This window comes from Panthera leo, chromosome A2, assembly GCF_018350215.1.
Source record: "Panthera leo isolate Ple1 chromosome A2, P.leo_Ple1_pat1.1, whole genome shotgun sequence".
In the NCBI taxonomy this organism is placed as follows: domain Eukaryota; kingdom Metazoa; phylum Chordata; class Mammalia; order Carnivora; family Felidae; genus Panthera; species Panthera leo.
In genome coordinates this window covers 112,969,351-112,984,086 of record NC_056680.1, presented here as the reverse complement: position 1 = coordinate 112,984,086, position 14,736 = coordinate 112,969,351, and the positions used below count along the sequence as shown (strand labels likewise).

General features: G+C 40.4%; 1 protein-coding gene across 2 annotated transcripts in view; it reads right to left on the bottom strand.

Moving 5' to 3' along the window:
• The window catches only part of DNAH11 (dynein axonemal heavy chain 11), a 358,932-nt gene that overhangs the window by 96,924 nt on the left and 247,272 nt on the right, over nt 1–14,736 (bottom strand). For both annotated transcript variants that reach the window (XM_042919849.1, XM_042919858.1), the window contains 5 exons: nt 14,176–14,289; nt 11,990–12,133; nt 11,193–11,375; nt 9,126–9,227; nt 4,001–4,135 (listed from right to left, as the gene is read on the bottom strand). In XM_042919849.1, the coding sequence (XP_042775783.1) occupies nt 4,001–4,135; nt 9,126–9,227; nt 11,193–11,375; nt 11,990–12,133; nt 14,176–14,289 (678 nt within the window). The remainder of the gene's footprint in view (nt 1–4,000; nt 4,136–9,125; nt 9,228–11,192; nt 11,376–11,989; nt 12,134–14,175; nt 14,290–14,736) is intronic.

Genomic DNA, 14,736 nt, shown 5'->3' with positions numbered 1-14,736 from the left:
GAAATTAATGAGAATGGTTATCAAAGCTATTATAAATTGTCTTCTTGTTTTGCTTGATAAAGATCATCCCAAGTTAGCCATATAAACACTAAGGGACTTCAATTCTTTAGGCCTCTTTATTGAATTCATTACTTTCCTTCCTTAGCTACAGACCATACATCCATTAATTTCGAAGAGAAATTTCTCATTTGCCTTTCCTCCATCTTTGTTGTCTTTGGATAGTAAATGATAAACAATAAAGTGCACCCACCTCATTCTCCAAAACAGCTTTGAAATTTGAAGATTTACTAAACATAGCTTATTGGCTACTGAAATCGTCAATAATTTCACCATACCACCCACACAACATAAATCATTACTGACATTGGCTAACAAGGGTTTAAGAGTTGGAACATGTCCTGTAATAAATTTCTAGACAGTTAAAAATCACTATAATTTTATTCTAATGCATTATAGATTGCCTGTAATGTCATCCTGGCTGGGGTGACCCATTTCTAATTTTGAACAGCTGTTCAGCTCAGGAGTTAGTTAATGATTAAATATAAATTGCCTGATTTATTAGTCTGAATGGTTGAGACTATAGCTTCCAGGTCAATGCTATATAGACAAAATCATCAGTCTTGATGCTTTTCAGAAGTTAACTGTCTCCTGTTCTAGTCAGAAAGAATTTGTCCTCAAAGGAAAAGGTCTGACATCTTCAATTAATCCTTAAAAAAAAGTGTGTGTGTATACAAATACATATGTAATTTGTTTTTTGAATAGTTAACATTATTTCACTTTCTCTCCTCTCCTTGTCTAAATCATCCTGAACAAATAAAGCCTTTGGAACTTGGCTATGTGTTAGAAAGCCAAAGGTACAGCCTGTCTTTTCCTACAGTATACCTACTATAAGAAAACAGTCTAATTAACTGGCACTTTTTCATTTTCTTAGGTGCCTCACAAATAGTAAATGTTTCAAACTACTTAAATCATACCACTTTCAATAGAAACAGGTATAAACCTCACTAGTAGCAGTGGAATTTCTCAACTGATCTAAGAACAAATCTTCAAAGGGCTATATATATATATATATATATATATATATATATAGCCCTTCAAAGGGCTCTCTCTCTCTCTCTCTCTCTATATATATATATATATATACATATACATAGATATATACATAGATATATACACATATACATATATACATATATATATACACATATACATATATACATATACATATATATATATATATATATATATATATATATATATATTTTTTTTTTTTTTTTTTTTTTTTTTTTTTAACACAAAAGGCTCCTCAAACGCAACCATCCAGGAGCTCCTGGGTGGCTCAGTTGGTTGAATGTCCAACTTCAGCTGAGGTCATGATCTCGCAGTATGTGGGTTCAAGCCCCACGTTGGGCTCTGTGCTGACAGCTCAGAGCCTAGAGCCTGTTTCAGAGTCTGTTTCTCGCTCTCTTCCCCTCCCTCGCTCACACTCTGTCTCTCTCTCAAAAATAAATAAACATTAAAAAAAATCCTCAGCCATTCACTCATTCAACAAATATCTATTGGTGCCTATGATGTGCCAAGAATTATTCTGTTTGGGATCAAGCAGTGCAGAAAACCGATGTAGTTCCTGTTCTTGGGGAGCTTCTATTCTAGTTAGGGAAAAAAGACCTGCCCCCACCCCCTGCCAAAAGTATATGCATTCACAAATGTATGTTTTTAAGGGTGTCATGTGGTGATAAATGCTATGAAAAAATAAAGATGACTAAGTGGAAAGAGAGCTGTAAGCGGGGGTGGCTGTGTATACGGGCCGAGCAAAACTGCGTGATAAAGAGAACGTTTTAGCAGCAACCTGAAGAAAGTGAAGGAGCCAGCGATGTCATTAGTTGGACATGTGTAAGCCACGTGGAGGAAAAAGGCAGAGGCCACAGATCTAAGAGTGACTGACAGTATGAGAGGAGCAAGGGGGCCGGCAAAGGTGGAGTGAGAGGGAAAGTAACAGGTTTAAGGACAGAGAAACATCTGGGAGCCAGATCACATGGAGCCTTGTAGGTCAGGGAAAGACTTTGGACTATATTTTGAGTTAGACAATTAGTTACTGGAGAATTCTACGAGAGGGAAGACACAAATGAACTTAATTTTTAAATTATTCAGCTGCAATGAGGGGAGTGGACTTTCGGGGGCAATGGTGAAGACTGGGGCAGTATTCCAGGGAAGAGAGGGGGTGGCCTGGACCAGCACAGGAAGAAGGCTGTGATTGGAAATGTACTTCACAGGTAGAGCCAAAACAACATGCTGATGGATTGGGTATGGGTCATGACAAAGAGAACAAAAACTCAAGAGCAAGTCCAAAGCTTTTACTTGCAATTACTTAGATGGAATGGACAGAGTGGATTTTACAGAATGGACTGTGAGTTTAGATACAATGAACTTTTAGAGGGATGATGGGTTTAACTTTGTAGTAAATTTAAATTAGATTTTTTCAAGTCTACTCTAAAAGTTAGGCTATCGCCTAACCCAACCCATCCTAACACACGTCTACCTTCTTTGTTGCTAAGAGAATTCTGATTTTCAAGAGCGATGATGGGCCCAGCCCCACGAGATTGGCTTAGCCAATCATGATAACCCCATTTCCCATTTTCCTGGCCTTCTTTGCAGCTAGATGTGGTCAATCTAGTTCTGGCTAAAGAAGCTTAAGTGGCTGTCTGCCAGATGGGTTTCCAGGAGAAAAATCCAGCTGCTCCAGATTGTTTTCTCTCTCCCCTGAACCTGGAGGTATAGCAGCCATCTGTGAGCGTGCTGCAGAGTGCCTCAGCGTGAAGGACCACATGCTAAATATGGAGAAGCAGAAGGGACACAGAGATTTGAAGTCTGATCACTAATTCCCTGAATCAAATTCCCTGATGGTGGTCTACCCCTGGAAAGCTTTTGCAATATACAGAAAATAAATTCCCATTTGTTCAAGCCACTGTAAATCAACTTTTCTATCACCTTCAGTTAACTGCTTTTCTAATAGTTCAGTATATGCTTTCAGGAAGCACTTAAATAAAAATAACAGCTTTACTGAGACTTAATTCGCGTATCGTGGAATTTACCCTGTAAAGTACATATTTGAGTGGTTTTTAGTATATTCACAGACTGGTATGATCATCCCCACTAATTGGAGAATGTTTCTCTCACATAATGGACAAACTGTACTTCTTAGCAGTCACTCCATACCCTGCCCACTTGCCCAGCCCCTGGCAACTGCTAATGTGTACATTTTGTAGCTTTGCCCATTCTGGACATTTCACATACACGGAATCACATGTTATGTGGCATTTTGTTCTGTCTTCTTTCACTTGATTTTCATTTATTTGGTATTTTCAAGGTTCATCCATGTTGTAATATGTATCATACCTCAATCCTTTCTATGGACAAATAATATTCTATTGTATGAATATATTACACATGGGAGAGCAAATAAAATCTGTAATTTCCTGAGGACAAGGACTTAAGTTGTTCTACCACTGTGTTCAAACAGGATACATTTAAAAGAATTGTTTTAAAATTATTTATTTAACAGAGTAACTATCATAATATTAGGAAGTCAGTCCCTTGTAAAAAGATGTCACAGAAAAACCAACCAACCCACCCTGAAGCCTTATTTTTTAAAATGTTCTGATGAAAGAACTCAAGGGCAAGTGTATATGAATAGGTTCAGACAACAGTTCAATCCCACAGTTATCTAACACCTGTTCTTGGTTTACGACAGATCTTAGGAAAATCACGAAGTTCAGGGCTATATACTAAAAAATACAAAGAATCCATCACTTCTTCCTTTCAGTCCATTGGAACTACAGTATTTATGATGATTATTTTGCTTCATTGTTGATTCCATGTCTATTTAGTTATTATCTATTTAGTTATTTTAACAGCAAATAAAGATACTCCCCCTCCCCCCCCAAAAAAACATGTGATCTGAATATTTTAATTAGAATTTTGGAAGAAAAGGTCAACTTGCCTCAAGTTCCTTGACAAGCCTGTTAGCTAGTTCAATGGTTTTGTTGGTTTGGTTCACCTCTTCTTGACACTGAACTTTCTTGGCTATTGCTTTTTCAAAGGAAGCAGTGAGTCTGCTCAGATTTCGATCCAAATCCTAGGTAAGAGTTACAATTAGCTTTTGAGACCTTTTTAGGTGAAATGGAAATAGTATAGTTATCTTAAAAATCTATGACCTTTAGGTCAATGAAACCAATCTCTCTACCTCCTTGATCTCTGCCCCTGTAGCATACATAATATTAGGAAAGAAAAAGGAGTAGTGATAATAAACACCTCAGTGCCATTGTAGATGACAAGTTCACCATGTGGTCTTTTCACCTTCCTTCCTCACTAAGCAGAGGGCACATAGTGACTGCAGAGAGTGGACAAGCCCTCCAGACTCAAACGCACCCTGGGTGCTCTGTCCCCTCTCCCGTGTGCCTAGCTAAGCCTCATCCTCCAGTACCACCTTTGGAATGATAATGGTCATCTTTTGGTTCTCCACCTCTTGACTCTTTTCTTATTTCTCATTGGTCCATAACTCAGGCAATGAAGAGTAGTGTTAATGATTAAGCCTCTCCAGACCTCAGCAACCTGACCCAACTTGGGACAATCAGATTTTATCTTTTGGGAATGGGAATTAAACTTAGAGGTATGTCATTGTCTTCAGCATCAAAAGACCTGGAAAGATCTGTACACTTTGGAGGGCTTCCTTTGGAGAGGGACCATCTTTCACCAGAGGCATAGGAAAACAGGGGAACCTGCTCTGGAGAAATAAAGAATGAAAGGGCAGCAAAACGAGAAATCACACAACTCTAGACAAACACCAAAAGACATTCATGGCAGCTTGTTTCCTGGATCTCTTTCCTCCTAAGACCAAGTCATATTGTTTTTCCTCAGAGTTCCAGAAGTCATCCCACTCTCTGTTTTGGCTTAAGGTTTTCTAAGTAGATTTCTATTATTGATAGGCAAAAAACATGGTGAGTGACATATTAGTACTTGGGAGAGTTCTTACTACAGTAACTTGCTATCTGCCAAGTTCTTAAAACCCCAAATAAGATTTAGGACATTGCTTTTGTAAATAAGTGGGAAGTTCCAAGAGACTTTACTAAACAAACCTGTAGAACATTCACTATTCATCATTTAGAGATTGCTTATATTTGTCAACGACCCAGTTATCATTATTTAATTTATATCATGAAAGCAGCACCTCCTAAAGGAAATGATGTCTATGTCACATTTAAACAGCGCAACAGTATCAAATATATGAGAACACACTACCATTTAGAGATCAGATTAAAATACATAATATTTAAATGTCTATTTTAGGTCATTACAAGTACTCGTGGTCTTATAAAATACAGAAGCATGCGTGAGCCCTGGCATCCGACAGCTGTGTTCATATTTGGATTCCGCTACCAGCTAAGCAGCATCAAGGCAGACTGCTTACTTAACGTTTCTATGCCTGTTTCATCACCTGAAAAATGGAAATAGTAACGTTACCCAATTCACAGCGTTGACCTAAATATACACAGAACTAAGGTATACAATGATGCATATCGGTTCCCTTCACACGGTTGGGAGACCACAGTCTTCCATACAACATCAAGTTGGGAGACAACAGTCTCTTGTGTCTTTGTTTCTACGCCTCTTGTGAAAAGGCACTGACAGCTTTTGTTCTGAACTATCTTTCCTAACATATCTGCATTGCAAATAGGCTTGGAAAATAGAGACTGTTCTTCTCTCTGGGCAGAAGACAAAACTGTCTCCGGATAAGAATAAAGATAGACTTCTCTCTAGGGCAAAGGGTGGGCAGGTTTAGGTGTAGTCCTCTTTATACTGGGGGTTTCTGGGCTTGCGATCTCTATACAAACCCAGTGTGTGGACAACATCAGCTGATCCTCCGTGCATCCGTCCCATGGAAACTGGGGGACCAGAGGACCAATGCACTATGTCCATGCTGCTGGCTGTGCTGTGCATCACACAGTCCTCGGGTCTCTGACCCACACGTATCAGGTCTTCTGCCCGCCTCCATAAAACTAACTTGTTAGCTTGCACGTAAGGCAAAATCTGGGTTCCTTCACTGTTCTTGATAGGCCCTGGCCTCTCAGCTTCCAGAAGTAAATGGACAAAGAAAGGAGGGAACCAGCCCACCAAATACCCTAAACCAGTGCTTTGCAAACTTGGGTGTGCATGACAACCCTCTGGAGGGTTTGATAAACCCACACTCCAGGATTCCCCCACTGGAGTTTCTCATTTAGTAGGTCTAGGGTGGGGTCTGAGAGTCTGTATTTCTAATGAGTTCCCAGGTGACACTTTTGCTGCTGGTGTAAGTAACACACTTGGAGAAACAGGGTCCTAAAAAGAAGGACTTCAGATTTGCTTCACGGCCATCCTTAAGCCCTGTATATTTGAGAGACTCAATGGCCTTTCTTCCACTCCAGCTCAGCCATTTCTTTTTTGCTCAACCTTCAATTAAAGGGTGTCTTTTAATCTTAAACTAGAGAGCCAGAGTAAAAAGAACAAATACATACAGACCAACACTGGTATGAATGAACTGCCATCACAGCACAGAAGCTGACATCAGACACATCCCTACTTTGCTAGGTGAGAAAGCGACAGGAGATGCAAATCAGGAGGAGAGAAAGCCCAGGAGAGAGGAAAAATCAGAGGCTGCAGGACACGAAGGCAAAGCTAGCAAAAAGTGTAATTTCACTTGGGCTCAAACATTCGTCTAACCTGCGCCAACAGACAGAAACTACGCAGAGGTACTTTGTCCTTGCCATGACCAGCCATGGGGTCTTCCCAGAGAATTGAACCTTGGTGGAAACTGCAGAAATTCTGTTGCATTAGTGACTACTCTTCGGAAATGCGTTTGTGGTAGGGGGATAGAGAGGACACATTCTTCATCAAGACATTTCAACTGTTACTCTATCTTCTTTCCTCTGTGTCTGCAAACTTAGCTCTGTGGCCTACTGATATGTGAGCCTCTCCTTATAACGTGAGTCTCTGAAAACAATCGTCACGAGCAATTCTATTGAGCCACTTGCAGGCTGTGTACAAAGGATTACTGATTCTGCAACCACACAAAGTCTGAGGTTTAGAATCACCTGTGGCTGCCTTAAACATCCTCATCACTTTTTCTATGAACACTAAATTGCTTACAATTTACATGAAACTGTTAATAGCAGGTGACAATTTTTTAAAGGATTTAGTCAAGTTGAGAGAGTTTTGACCGATGGATGTAATTTTTTTATAAAATCAGTATGCTACCTGAAGTTTACCTCAATCAAGAGTTGTTGATTTGTTTTTCTTCCAATGGTCACCCAGTGCTTGTTGAATGGTATGTTTGGTGCTATCATAGGAATGTGTGTGGACTGGACAGAAAGGAGAGGATGGGCAGGTAGGGAGTGAGGGTCAGGAAGTCTAGTAGAGGAAGCAGTCTTGACAGAGAAAGGGGTGTTAATTACTGTGGGAAGTGCTGAAATTTTCCATATTTTAAGAACATTTTTGGGGTTATTAACCATCTTGTCAAAATATCTAATCAGAAAGAAGGCATCTTCTTTAACAGTCAAAGTTCCCAGTATTGCTAGCCAGACAAAATTTGAATTCTTGGGGTGCCTGCGTGGCTCAGACAATTGAACATCCAACTCTTGATTTTGGCTCAGGTCATGATCTCATGGTTTGTGGGATTGAGTCCTGCATCGGGCTCTGCACTGGCAGTGCTGAGGGAGGCTGCTTGGGATTCTCTCTCTCTCTCTCTCTCTCTCTCTCTCTCTCTCTCTCTCTCCCTCCCTCTGCCCCTCCCCCCTCCCTCTCTCAAAGTAAATAAATAAACATTTTTTAAAAATTCAATTCTGTAGCATGAAAGGCAAAAAATGCCCCTGCTCACCCTTACAAGTTCATTCCTCATCACTCTGTGCTGTTCCCAACCTTCCCGAAATTGCTTATCTTAGTGCTCTGGCCTGTTGAAGTTCCTCTCAAATGTACCAACTGCTTCTTCCCTCATTTTATTTATTTATTTGCCAGGAATACCTTTCCTGACATAGTTATTCCTGTGATTCCTATGAAACTTTTGAAGTCCATGTCAAGTACACCTTCATTATGAAATTTTCTCTAATTTCTCCAGGCTGAATAATTCTGTGGTGCTGCTATCACAGTGTATATGTAGTTATATACGTACTTGTAACACTGGCCGGGAATGACTGGTTGTTTATTTGTGAAAATATTAACAATGACTGTGTTTGTGGCTAATATTCTCTAAGCACTTACTATGTGGCCAGTACCATGCTAAATTCTTAATATGAACTACTCTTGTTTAATCCTTATAATTCTACCTAAGAAACACATGCTATTATAAAGCCTACTGCACAGATGAGAAAACAGAACTCGGAGAGGTGAACTAATTCGTGCAGGGTGAAACAGTAGATGTCGAGCCAGGATGTAAATCCAGGCATTCTGGCTCCAGAATCCTTGCCTTTTTTTTTTTTTTTTTTTTTTTTTTTTTGCAAAGAGAGGGAATGTGAGTGGGAGCAAGGGGTTGGGGGGGGGAGAGGGGGAGGGAGGGAAGGAGGGAGGGAGAGAGAGAGAGAGAGAGGGAGGTAGGGAGAGAGAGAGGGAGGGAGGGAGAGAGAGAGGGAGGGAGGGAGGGGGAGAGAGAGAGAGAGAGAGAGGGAGGGAGAGAGAGAGAGAGAGAATGAATGAGAACCAATCCCAAGCAGGCTCCAGGCACGGCATGGAGTCTGAGGAGGGGCTCCGTCCCACAACCCTAGGGTCATGACCTGAGCCAAAATCGAGAGTCAGATGCACAACCGAATGAGCCACCAAGGCGCCCCTGAAATCCTTGCCTTTAGTCGCTCTCTGCTACGCTCCTCCTCCTCTTCCAACAGGAAAGTTTTTTTTAAGTCCAGAAACCATGGAAGTTTCTACTTTTCCGGGTCCGTGTCTAGCATACAGCAGATAAGAACTATCTACTGAACGGGTATGTAAATAAACGTATCGATGAAAGCTCAAATTCCTTTCTTCTTGCTTGGGCTCAGATGGGGCCCTGTCTAAGCAGGGAGGTAACGTCTCTCGGGAACTTCCCTAGTGTTACATTTTGCACTCACCTCAAGCTTTTTCCTGACAGCCTCGAGTTTTTCAGTAGCTGCAGCCAGTTCGAAGTTGGCTTGGGCTAAAGCCTGCCGTTTTGGCTCCACGTCACAGTAGACCTGAAAATCCACACGGGTTTTAACTCATGGGGTAATAAGACGCAAAGAGGACACGTAATTACTCAATCTCACATTTGCCAGGGCTTCGTAACCCAAGTTTCTATTCCCCCCCTAGCAATTTGTTTTTTTATTTCTTAGCAATGGCACTACCCAATGGCAGAGCAAAAATCTATACAGCGTTCCAAGTTCTGTTGGGTTGTCCGTGATTTAGTCATTTATTCTGGACGTGAGAGTCAGGAATCCTTGCCCAAAGTGCTGTACACATCAGACATCGAGATACTACAGTATGTTTGTCCTAAAAATTGGAGATAATCTTCACATCATCAGAAACTGCAGTGGGCGGGAACTACAGTTCAAGTTGGAACTAAGTCTTGATTTTAAAGCAGAACATAAGAGTGGAGAAATTCTCTGAACTCAGGCAGGAACATAAGAGATAGCCTCACGATATTAACAGTGCTGTCACTTTCTTTTCTAAGTTGCGGGCCACTGTCGGGGTGTATCATTTGAATGGGTGGTTTGAGAATTGGGGCGGACCACTTTTGTAACCCTGTTGAGAAAAGAGGAAGGAAATGAAATTTTATTTTCTCTTTTATGGCCCAACATCACAGGACACAGCCACAGTCTAGCTCCGTGCTCATCCTTCACCTACAATACAACGAAAGCACAGGGGTCAGACATTTTTTAAATATTTATTTATTTTGGGCAAAGCGCAAGCGGGAGGAGAGGCAGAGAGAGGGGGGACAGAGGACCTGAAGGAGGCTCTGCACTGACGGGCTGACAGCAGCAAGCCTGATGTGGGACTCGAACGCATGAACCGCAAGATCATGACCTGAGCTGAAGTCGGATGCTCAACCGAATGAGCCACCCAGGTACCCCAGGGGTCCGACATTTTTTATGGAGGGAAGCCATATGTCAACTGCAATCCACCTAAACCCTTGTTCTACACAGGCTTCCACTGAAGAGACACATCAGAAGTGTCTTACTCTCATGGATTATAAAGGCGATCACCTGGTTTTATGAAAATCACTTTGGGGAGCACCTAGGTGGCTCAGTCAGTTTAGCGTTCGACTCGTGATTTCGGCTCAGGTCATAATCTCAGTTCAAGTCCCGCAGCAGACTCTGTGCTGATAGGGAGGGCCCTGTGTGGAATTCTGTCTCCCTCTCTCTCTCTGCCCCTCCCTTGCTTTCTCTCTACCTCTCTCTCTCAAAATAAATACATTAAAAAAAAATCACTTTGGGAATGCTTTTGATTATACGTGGAATTTCCTCAGTAATTCTATTTTTGAATATAATATATAACTGTCTAAGAAAAAATAAGACAGTTCTTCAGAGTTAAGGGCATGCATTGTTCCCTTTTTACATACAGTATTCTGCCAAGTGCTAGAAAGACAGGTGGCAGACAAGAAGTATCTGATAAATGAAAGACTACATTAAATGATATTCTATCTCTACGATGCCTGAAAACACAAGCTTTAGATTCAACCATAACACAGGCAAAAGTGTATTTGTGATTAAAATACTAAAGCAAAAAAAGGGGAGAGGGCTATTTCCTCATCGCATTAAGTCTACAATGGTGTAAATTTTTGCACTGAGAGTAGGGATTAAGTTTGAACATGAATTGAGACCTGCGGTTGGTTCAAGTCAACACAAAATTAATATTTTAATGTAAATAAATATAATTTATCTGGCCAGCAAGTGTTTACCTAATCAAATCACTTGCTGCTATTTGATCTAAAGTAATTGATAACGCTACCCTAAAAAAAATAAGTTTCAAACATTTCAAATATCCTCCTCTATAGAATTCTGTTTAATCGGACACTTTCAGGTCTCATTCTTAGGGTTTTATCTTATTCAGATAATTAAATATCAAATTATATAACTTTTTCTTTTTTTACCAGTATGGAAATTAATATCTTTATGGTCCTTGTGAGTAACACCTGTAAACCATCAGATTAAGACTGATACCTCGTAGAACTTAACGATGTTGGTGACCCAGGCACAGAGACCAGCTGCTGCAAAAGATTTGGTCCGAATCAGGTTTGGATTGAACTCCGGGTCTTTCAAATACTGCTCATTTACTACTTTCAGACAGTTCTCTGGAATGTGCTCTTTGTCATAGTTAATTAACGCTTGCAAAAAATCATCAACCTGTAAAGCAAAAAGACTTATTGCAATGAACCCATTTCGGCTGCAGAGAAAATTCCAAGATCAAAAGTTAAAATCAGCTTTTAGGACTCACATTACAAAGGCAAAATTGGCAAGCTGCATTTATCCTACTGTTTGACTTTTTCAGTCTTTGTAGTAGGAAGTGAGAATTAGCAATGGACACTTTTAAAATCTCTTCTATCCCAGGGTAAAATACACAGGAGGCATTCACATTTTGAAGAAAAGACAGAAAAGAAAAAGAAAAACACATACCCCAAAGCCCCTCTGCCTCACCTTCTCGTGCATTAGCAACATTTTTCCAGCCTAAGAAATCCATGTAATTTTCTCCCTCCTACACTTAACTGCTTTCATAATTTTGCAAATGGTTAGCAACCTTCCACGTGCTGCTAGTGTTGACCTAGGTCTGCTACAACCCCAAGCTAACCTCCAACTTGGCAAACAAAAATTCTCTAAGTCTAGAGAACACACAGTAGGTTACACTCGATAAGGATGCAGGTAATTTCCTTCAGTTTGAACAGCTTTTGCTGTCAAATATGACCACGGTACTAAGAACACAAAGTGTCTGGGATTTTCATCTTGCCAGGCTGTCTGATAACCTTTCCCATGAAGACTTTAGCTGCTTTCCAACTTCGGTCTTTAGGCACTCTGCCCCGGGGAGCCAGGAGGACCATCACAGCGGCCGTAACGTTGGTAACGGCGTTCGGTGGGTTGGGAAAGACTTTCAGCTCAGTGAGATTGCCCTGAAGAAAAAGCACACCCACAATGAAGACCAGGGGAGGTCTGGGGAAGAGCCGTTAGCTGATCAAGCTGGTCTGTCCTCTCCGTGTCACACCGGTCTCAGCTTGGCAGTTTTTGCCACCCAGTGATTCCACCTTGGGACCCCAGCAGGCTCACTTTTCCCCGGACACTTTTCTGATACTCCGGAAACAGCACTGGTCTTTTTGGCTTCCAAAAAATTCTCCCTCTGATATACCAGCCCCGCAGAGCCTTGCTCCCTGAGCCCAGGCAATTTGATAAACAAAGTTTTGAAGGTGTTTATGGGTTCTATCCCACCTACATAATACGTCTACATTTTAACCAGGGCCTCCCAGAAACATCAACCCCTTGGTCCAGAACCTCTTGGTTTTGTTTTTTCTGCACAAGAAATCTCTTCCATTATACTATGATGCCTCTCAACTGGGAAGCTACCTGTAGAGCTTGAACCTGCTCTCTGGACAACTTCTTAATCTCCTCTGGTCAAAATCTTAATTTACTCCAAAGACAACATTAAGGGTATAACCTACAAGTGTTAAGGCAAATACTTTGGGGCAGGAATTAATATTATGAGTAGTATATATAAAAAAAAACAAAGTATTTCCTGTGACATTTCATAAACTACCTCATATACTCTTGCTTACAAAACCCTGATTCAACCTGATTCTTCTCCATTACCGCAAACTGCCTATTTACTTGGGAAATGACTGCAAAGAAGGGAAAGGATGTGAAAATGAAGCAAAACTTAAAATGTGTTAATAGTAACTGAGAGCTACCTAACCTCCTTCATAATTTGCAAATATCTTCATCTTTTTTATAAATACAGTGAGCTTTATATTTAAGTGACATTAATTTATTTTGTCTAAGTGACTGATAATACATTTGAAGATAGAGTTTCAAATATAGAAAAGCACAAAGAAGAAAATACATATGCCAGTGCTGAGAAAAAAAACATAAAATTCCATTTCTAAGAGATAATAAGTTACTATTATTGCTTATTTTTTCTAATTTCTCAATGCACAAGCATGTTCTTACAAAAAAATCATATTGTATATCCTATTTTGTAATCTGCTTTATTCACTTAATAGATCACGGACATTTTCTCATGTCACTAAATACTATGCAACAATATTTTAATGGCACCAGAGTATTTGAATACATAAAGGTCAATCTTCTATCATGGTATATTTATATTCTTTTAAAGTTTTCAGTTTTATGCTAATACTGTAAGAAATATCCATGTAGATAATAACTTTATGATCATAGTAATCGCTTTCCTCAAAAAAAGAAAAAGAAAACCTTAGAAAAAGCAGGTGAATATTTTTTTGAAAGGCAGTTAAGGTCTGGATCCTCTACTCTTTGAAGTTGAATCTTAAGAACGTCAGGCTTGGTAATCCCCCGGATTCTCCCTGGAGGCCCAGTAGAACCCAGCACAAAACCAGCTGCAGGCTCCTAAAATAAATTGCCCACAATTCTACTTTTCCTCACAATACCCATCTGACTATCACAGATGATTTTCTCCTCGGGGAATTCAAATGCTCAATGAGGTTTTGCTAATAAGGTGAAACCAGGAAAAGTGATGTGAGCCAAAACTAGGTGTCTTTGTTCCTAGTGCATTGCTCTTTTCATGAGGGTGTCTCGTTAATGCCACTTTTTATATCCAGAGGAAATAAAGAATCTTCACTTAGTTCTTAAAGCAACACATAATATGACAACTGGATTTGGGCCAAATCCAGTTGCTAACAATAGAACTGCCTCTTATGAAAGTATAAATCCCATGGTGTTACAAGTATTCAAAAGGAGACTTGACTGTCAGGCTGTGGCAGGACAGACTCCCGCATGGGAAAGGAAGTCACACTATTAATGATGACCTCGAACGTTTGTTCCCACTTCAGTATTTTGTGGGACTCGTTTTCCTTTCTAAAAACTCTTTGGTTGCACAGAATTCACTCTGGGTCCTGTTATTCAAACTCTGAGAACCTTTAAAAACTATTTGGAGGAATCCCGCAAGCCCTGTGATCATCTTTACCCTGTTGAGCGTATTGAGTGCAGCTGTTGCAGCCACCAGTGCAGGCTCAGCCTTGAGTACGTCGACTTCACACTCTCGCTGTTTCTGGGACACTTCAGTCTGAATGGCTGTCACCTAATCAGAGAGGAAAGCACACAAACCCACAAACACAAATCACCACCTGAAATATCACTACTGAAGAATGTAGGCTGACTCAGATGCGCTGTTCAACAGTTCATCTGGTTCTCTTTAGAACAGGCGAGGAACGTGCCCTAAAGATGAATTTCTCTCAGTCTCAGTGTGTGCACAAAGCTTTGTATATGCATGAAATATAGTGACAAATCCCAATGCAAATGTACTCAAGTATCTAACTGCTCCAAGAAGGGCTTTGGCTAATCTAATTAAAAGGTGCTGCTAATAATAAATTCAAGGTAGCGATCCCTTTGCTCTTCAATTTTCTTTTTCTGAGTGTCCTGGATAAGTGGAAATCCAGGCTGGCTCAGTAACACCGACAGAAAATACTCTTGCTAGAAATCTCTAATTTTTGTTTACATTTGCCTAAAAGCTATGTTGGCTAGTCTT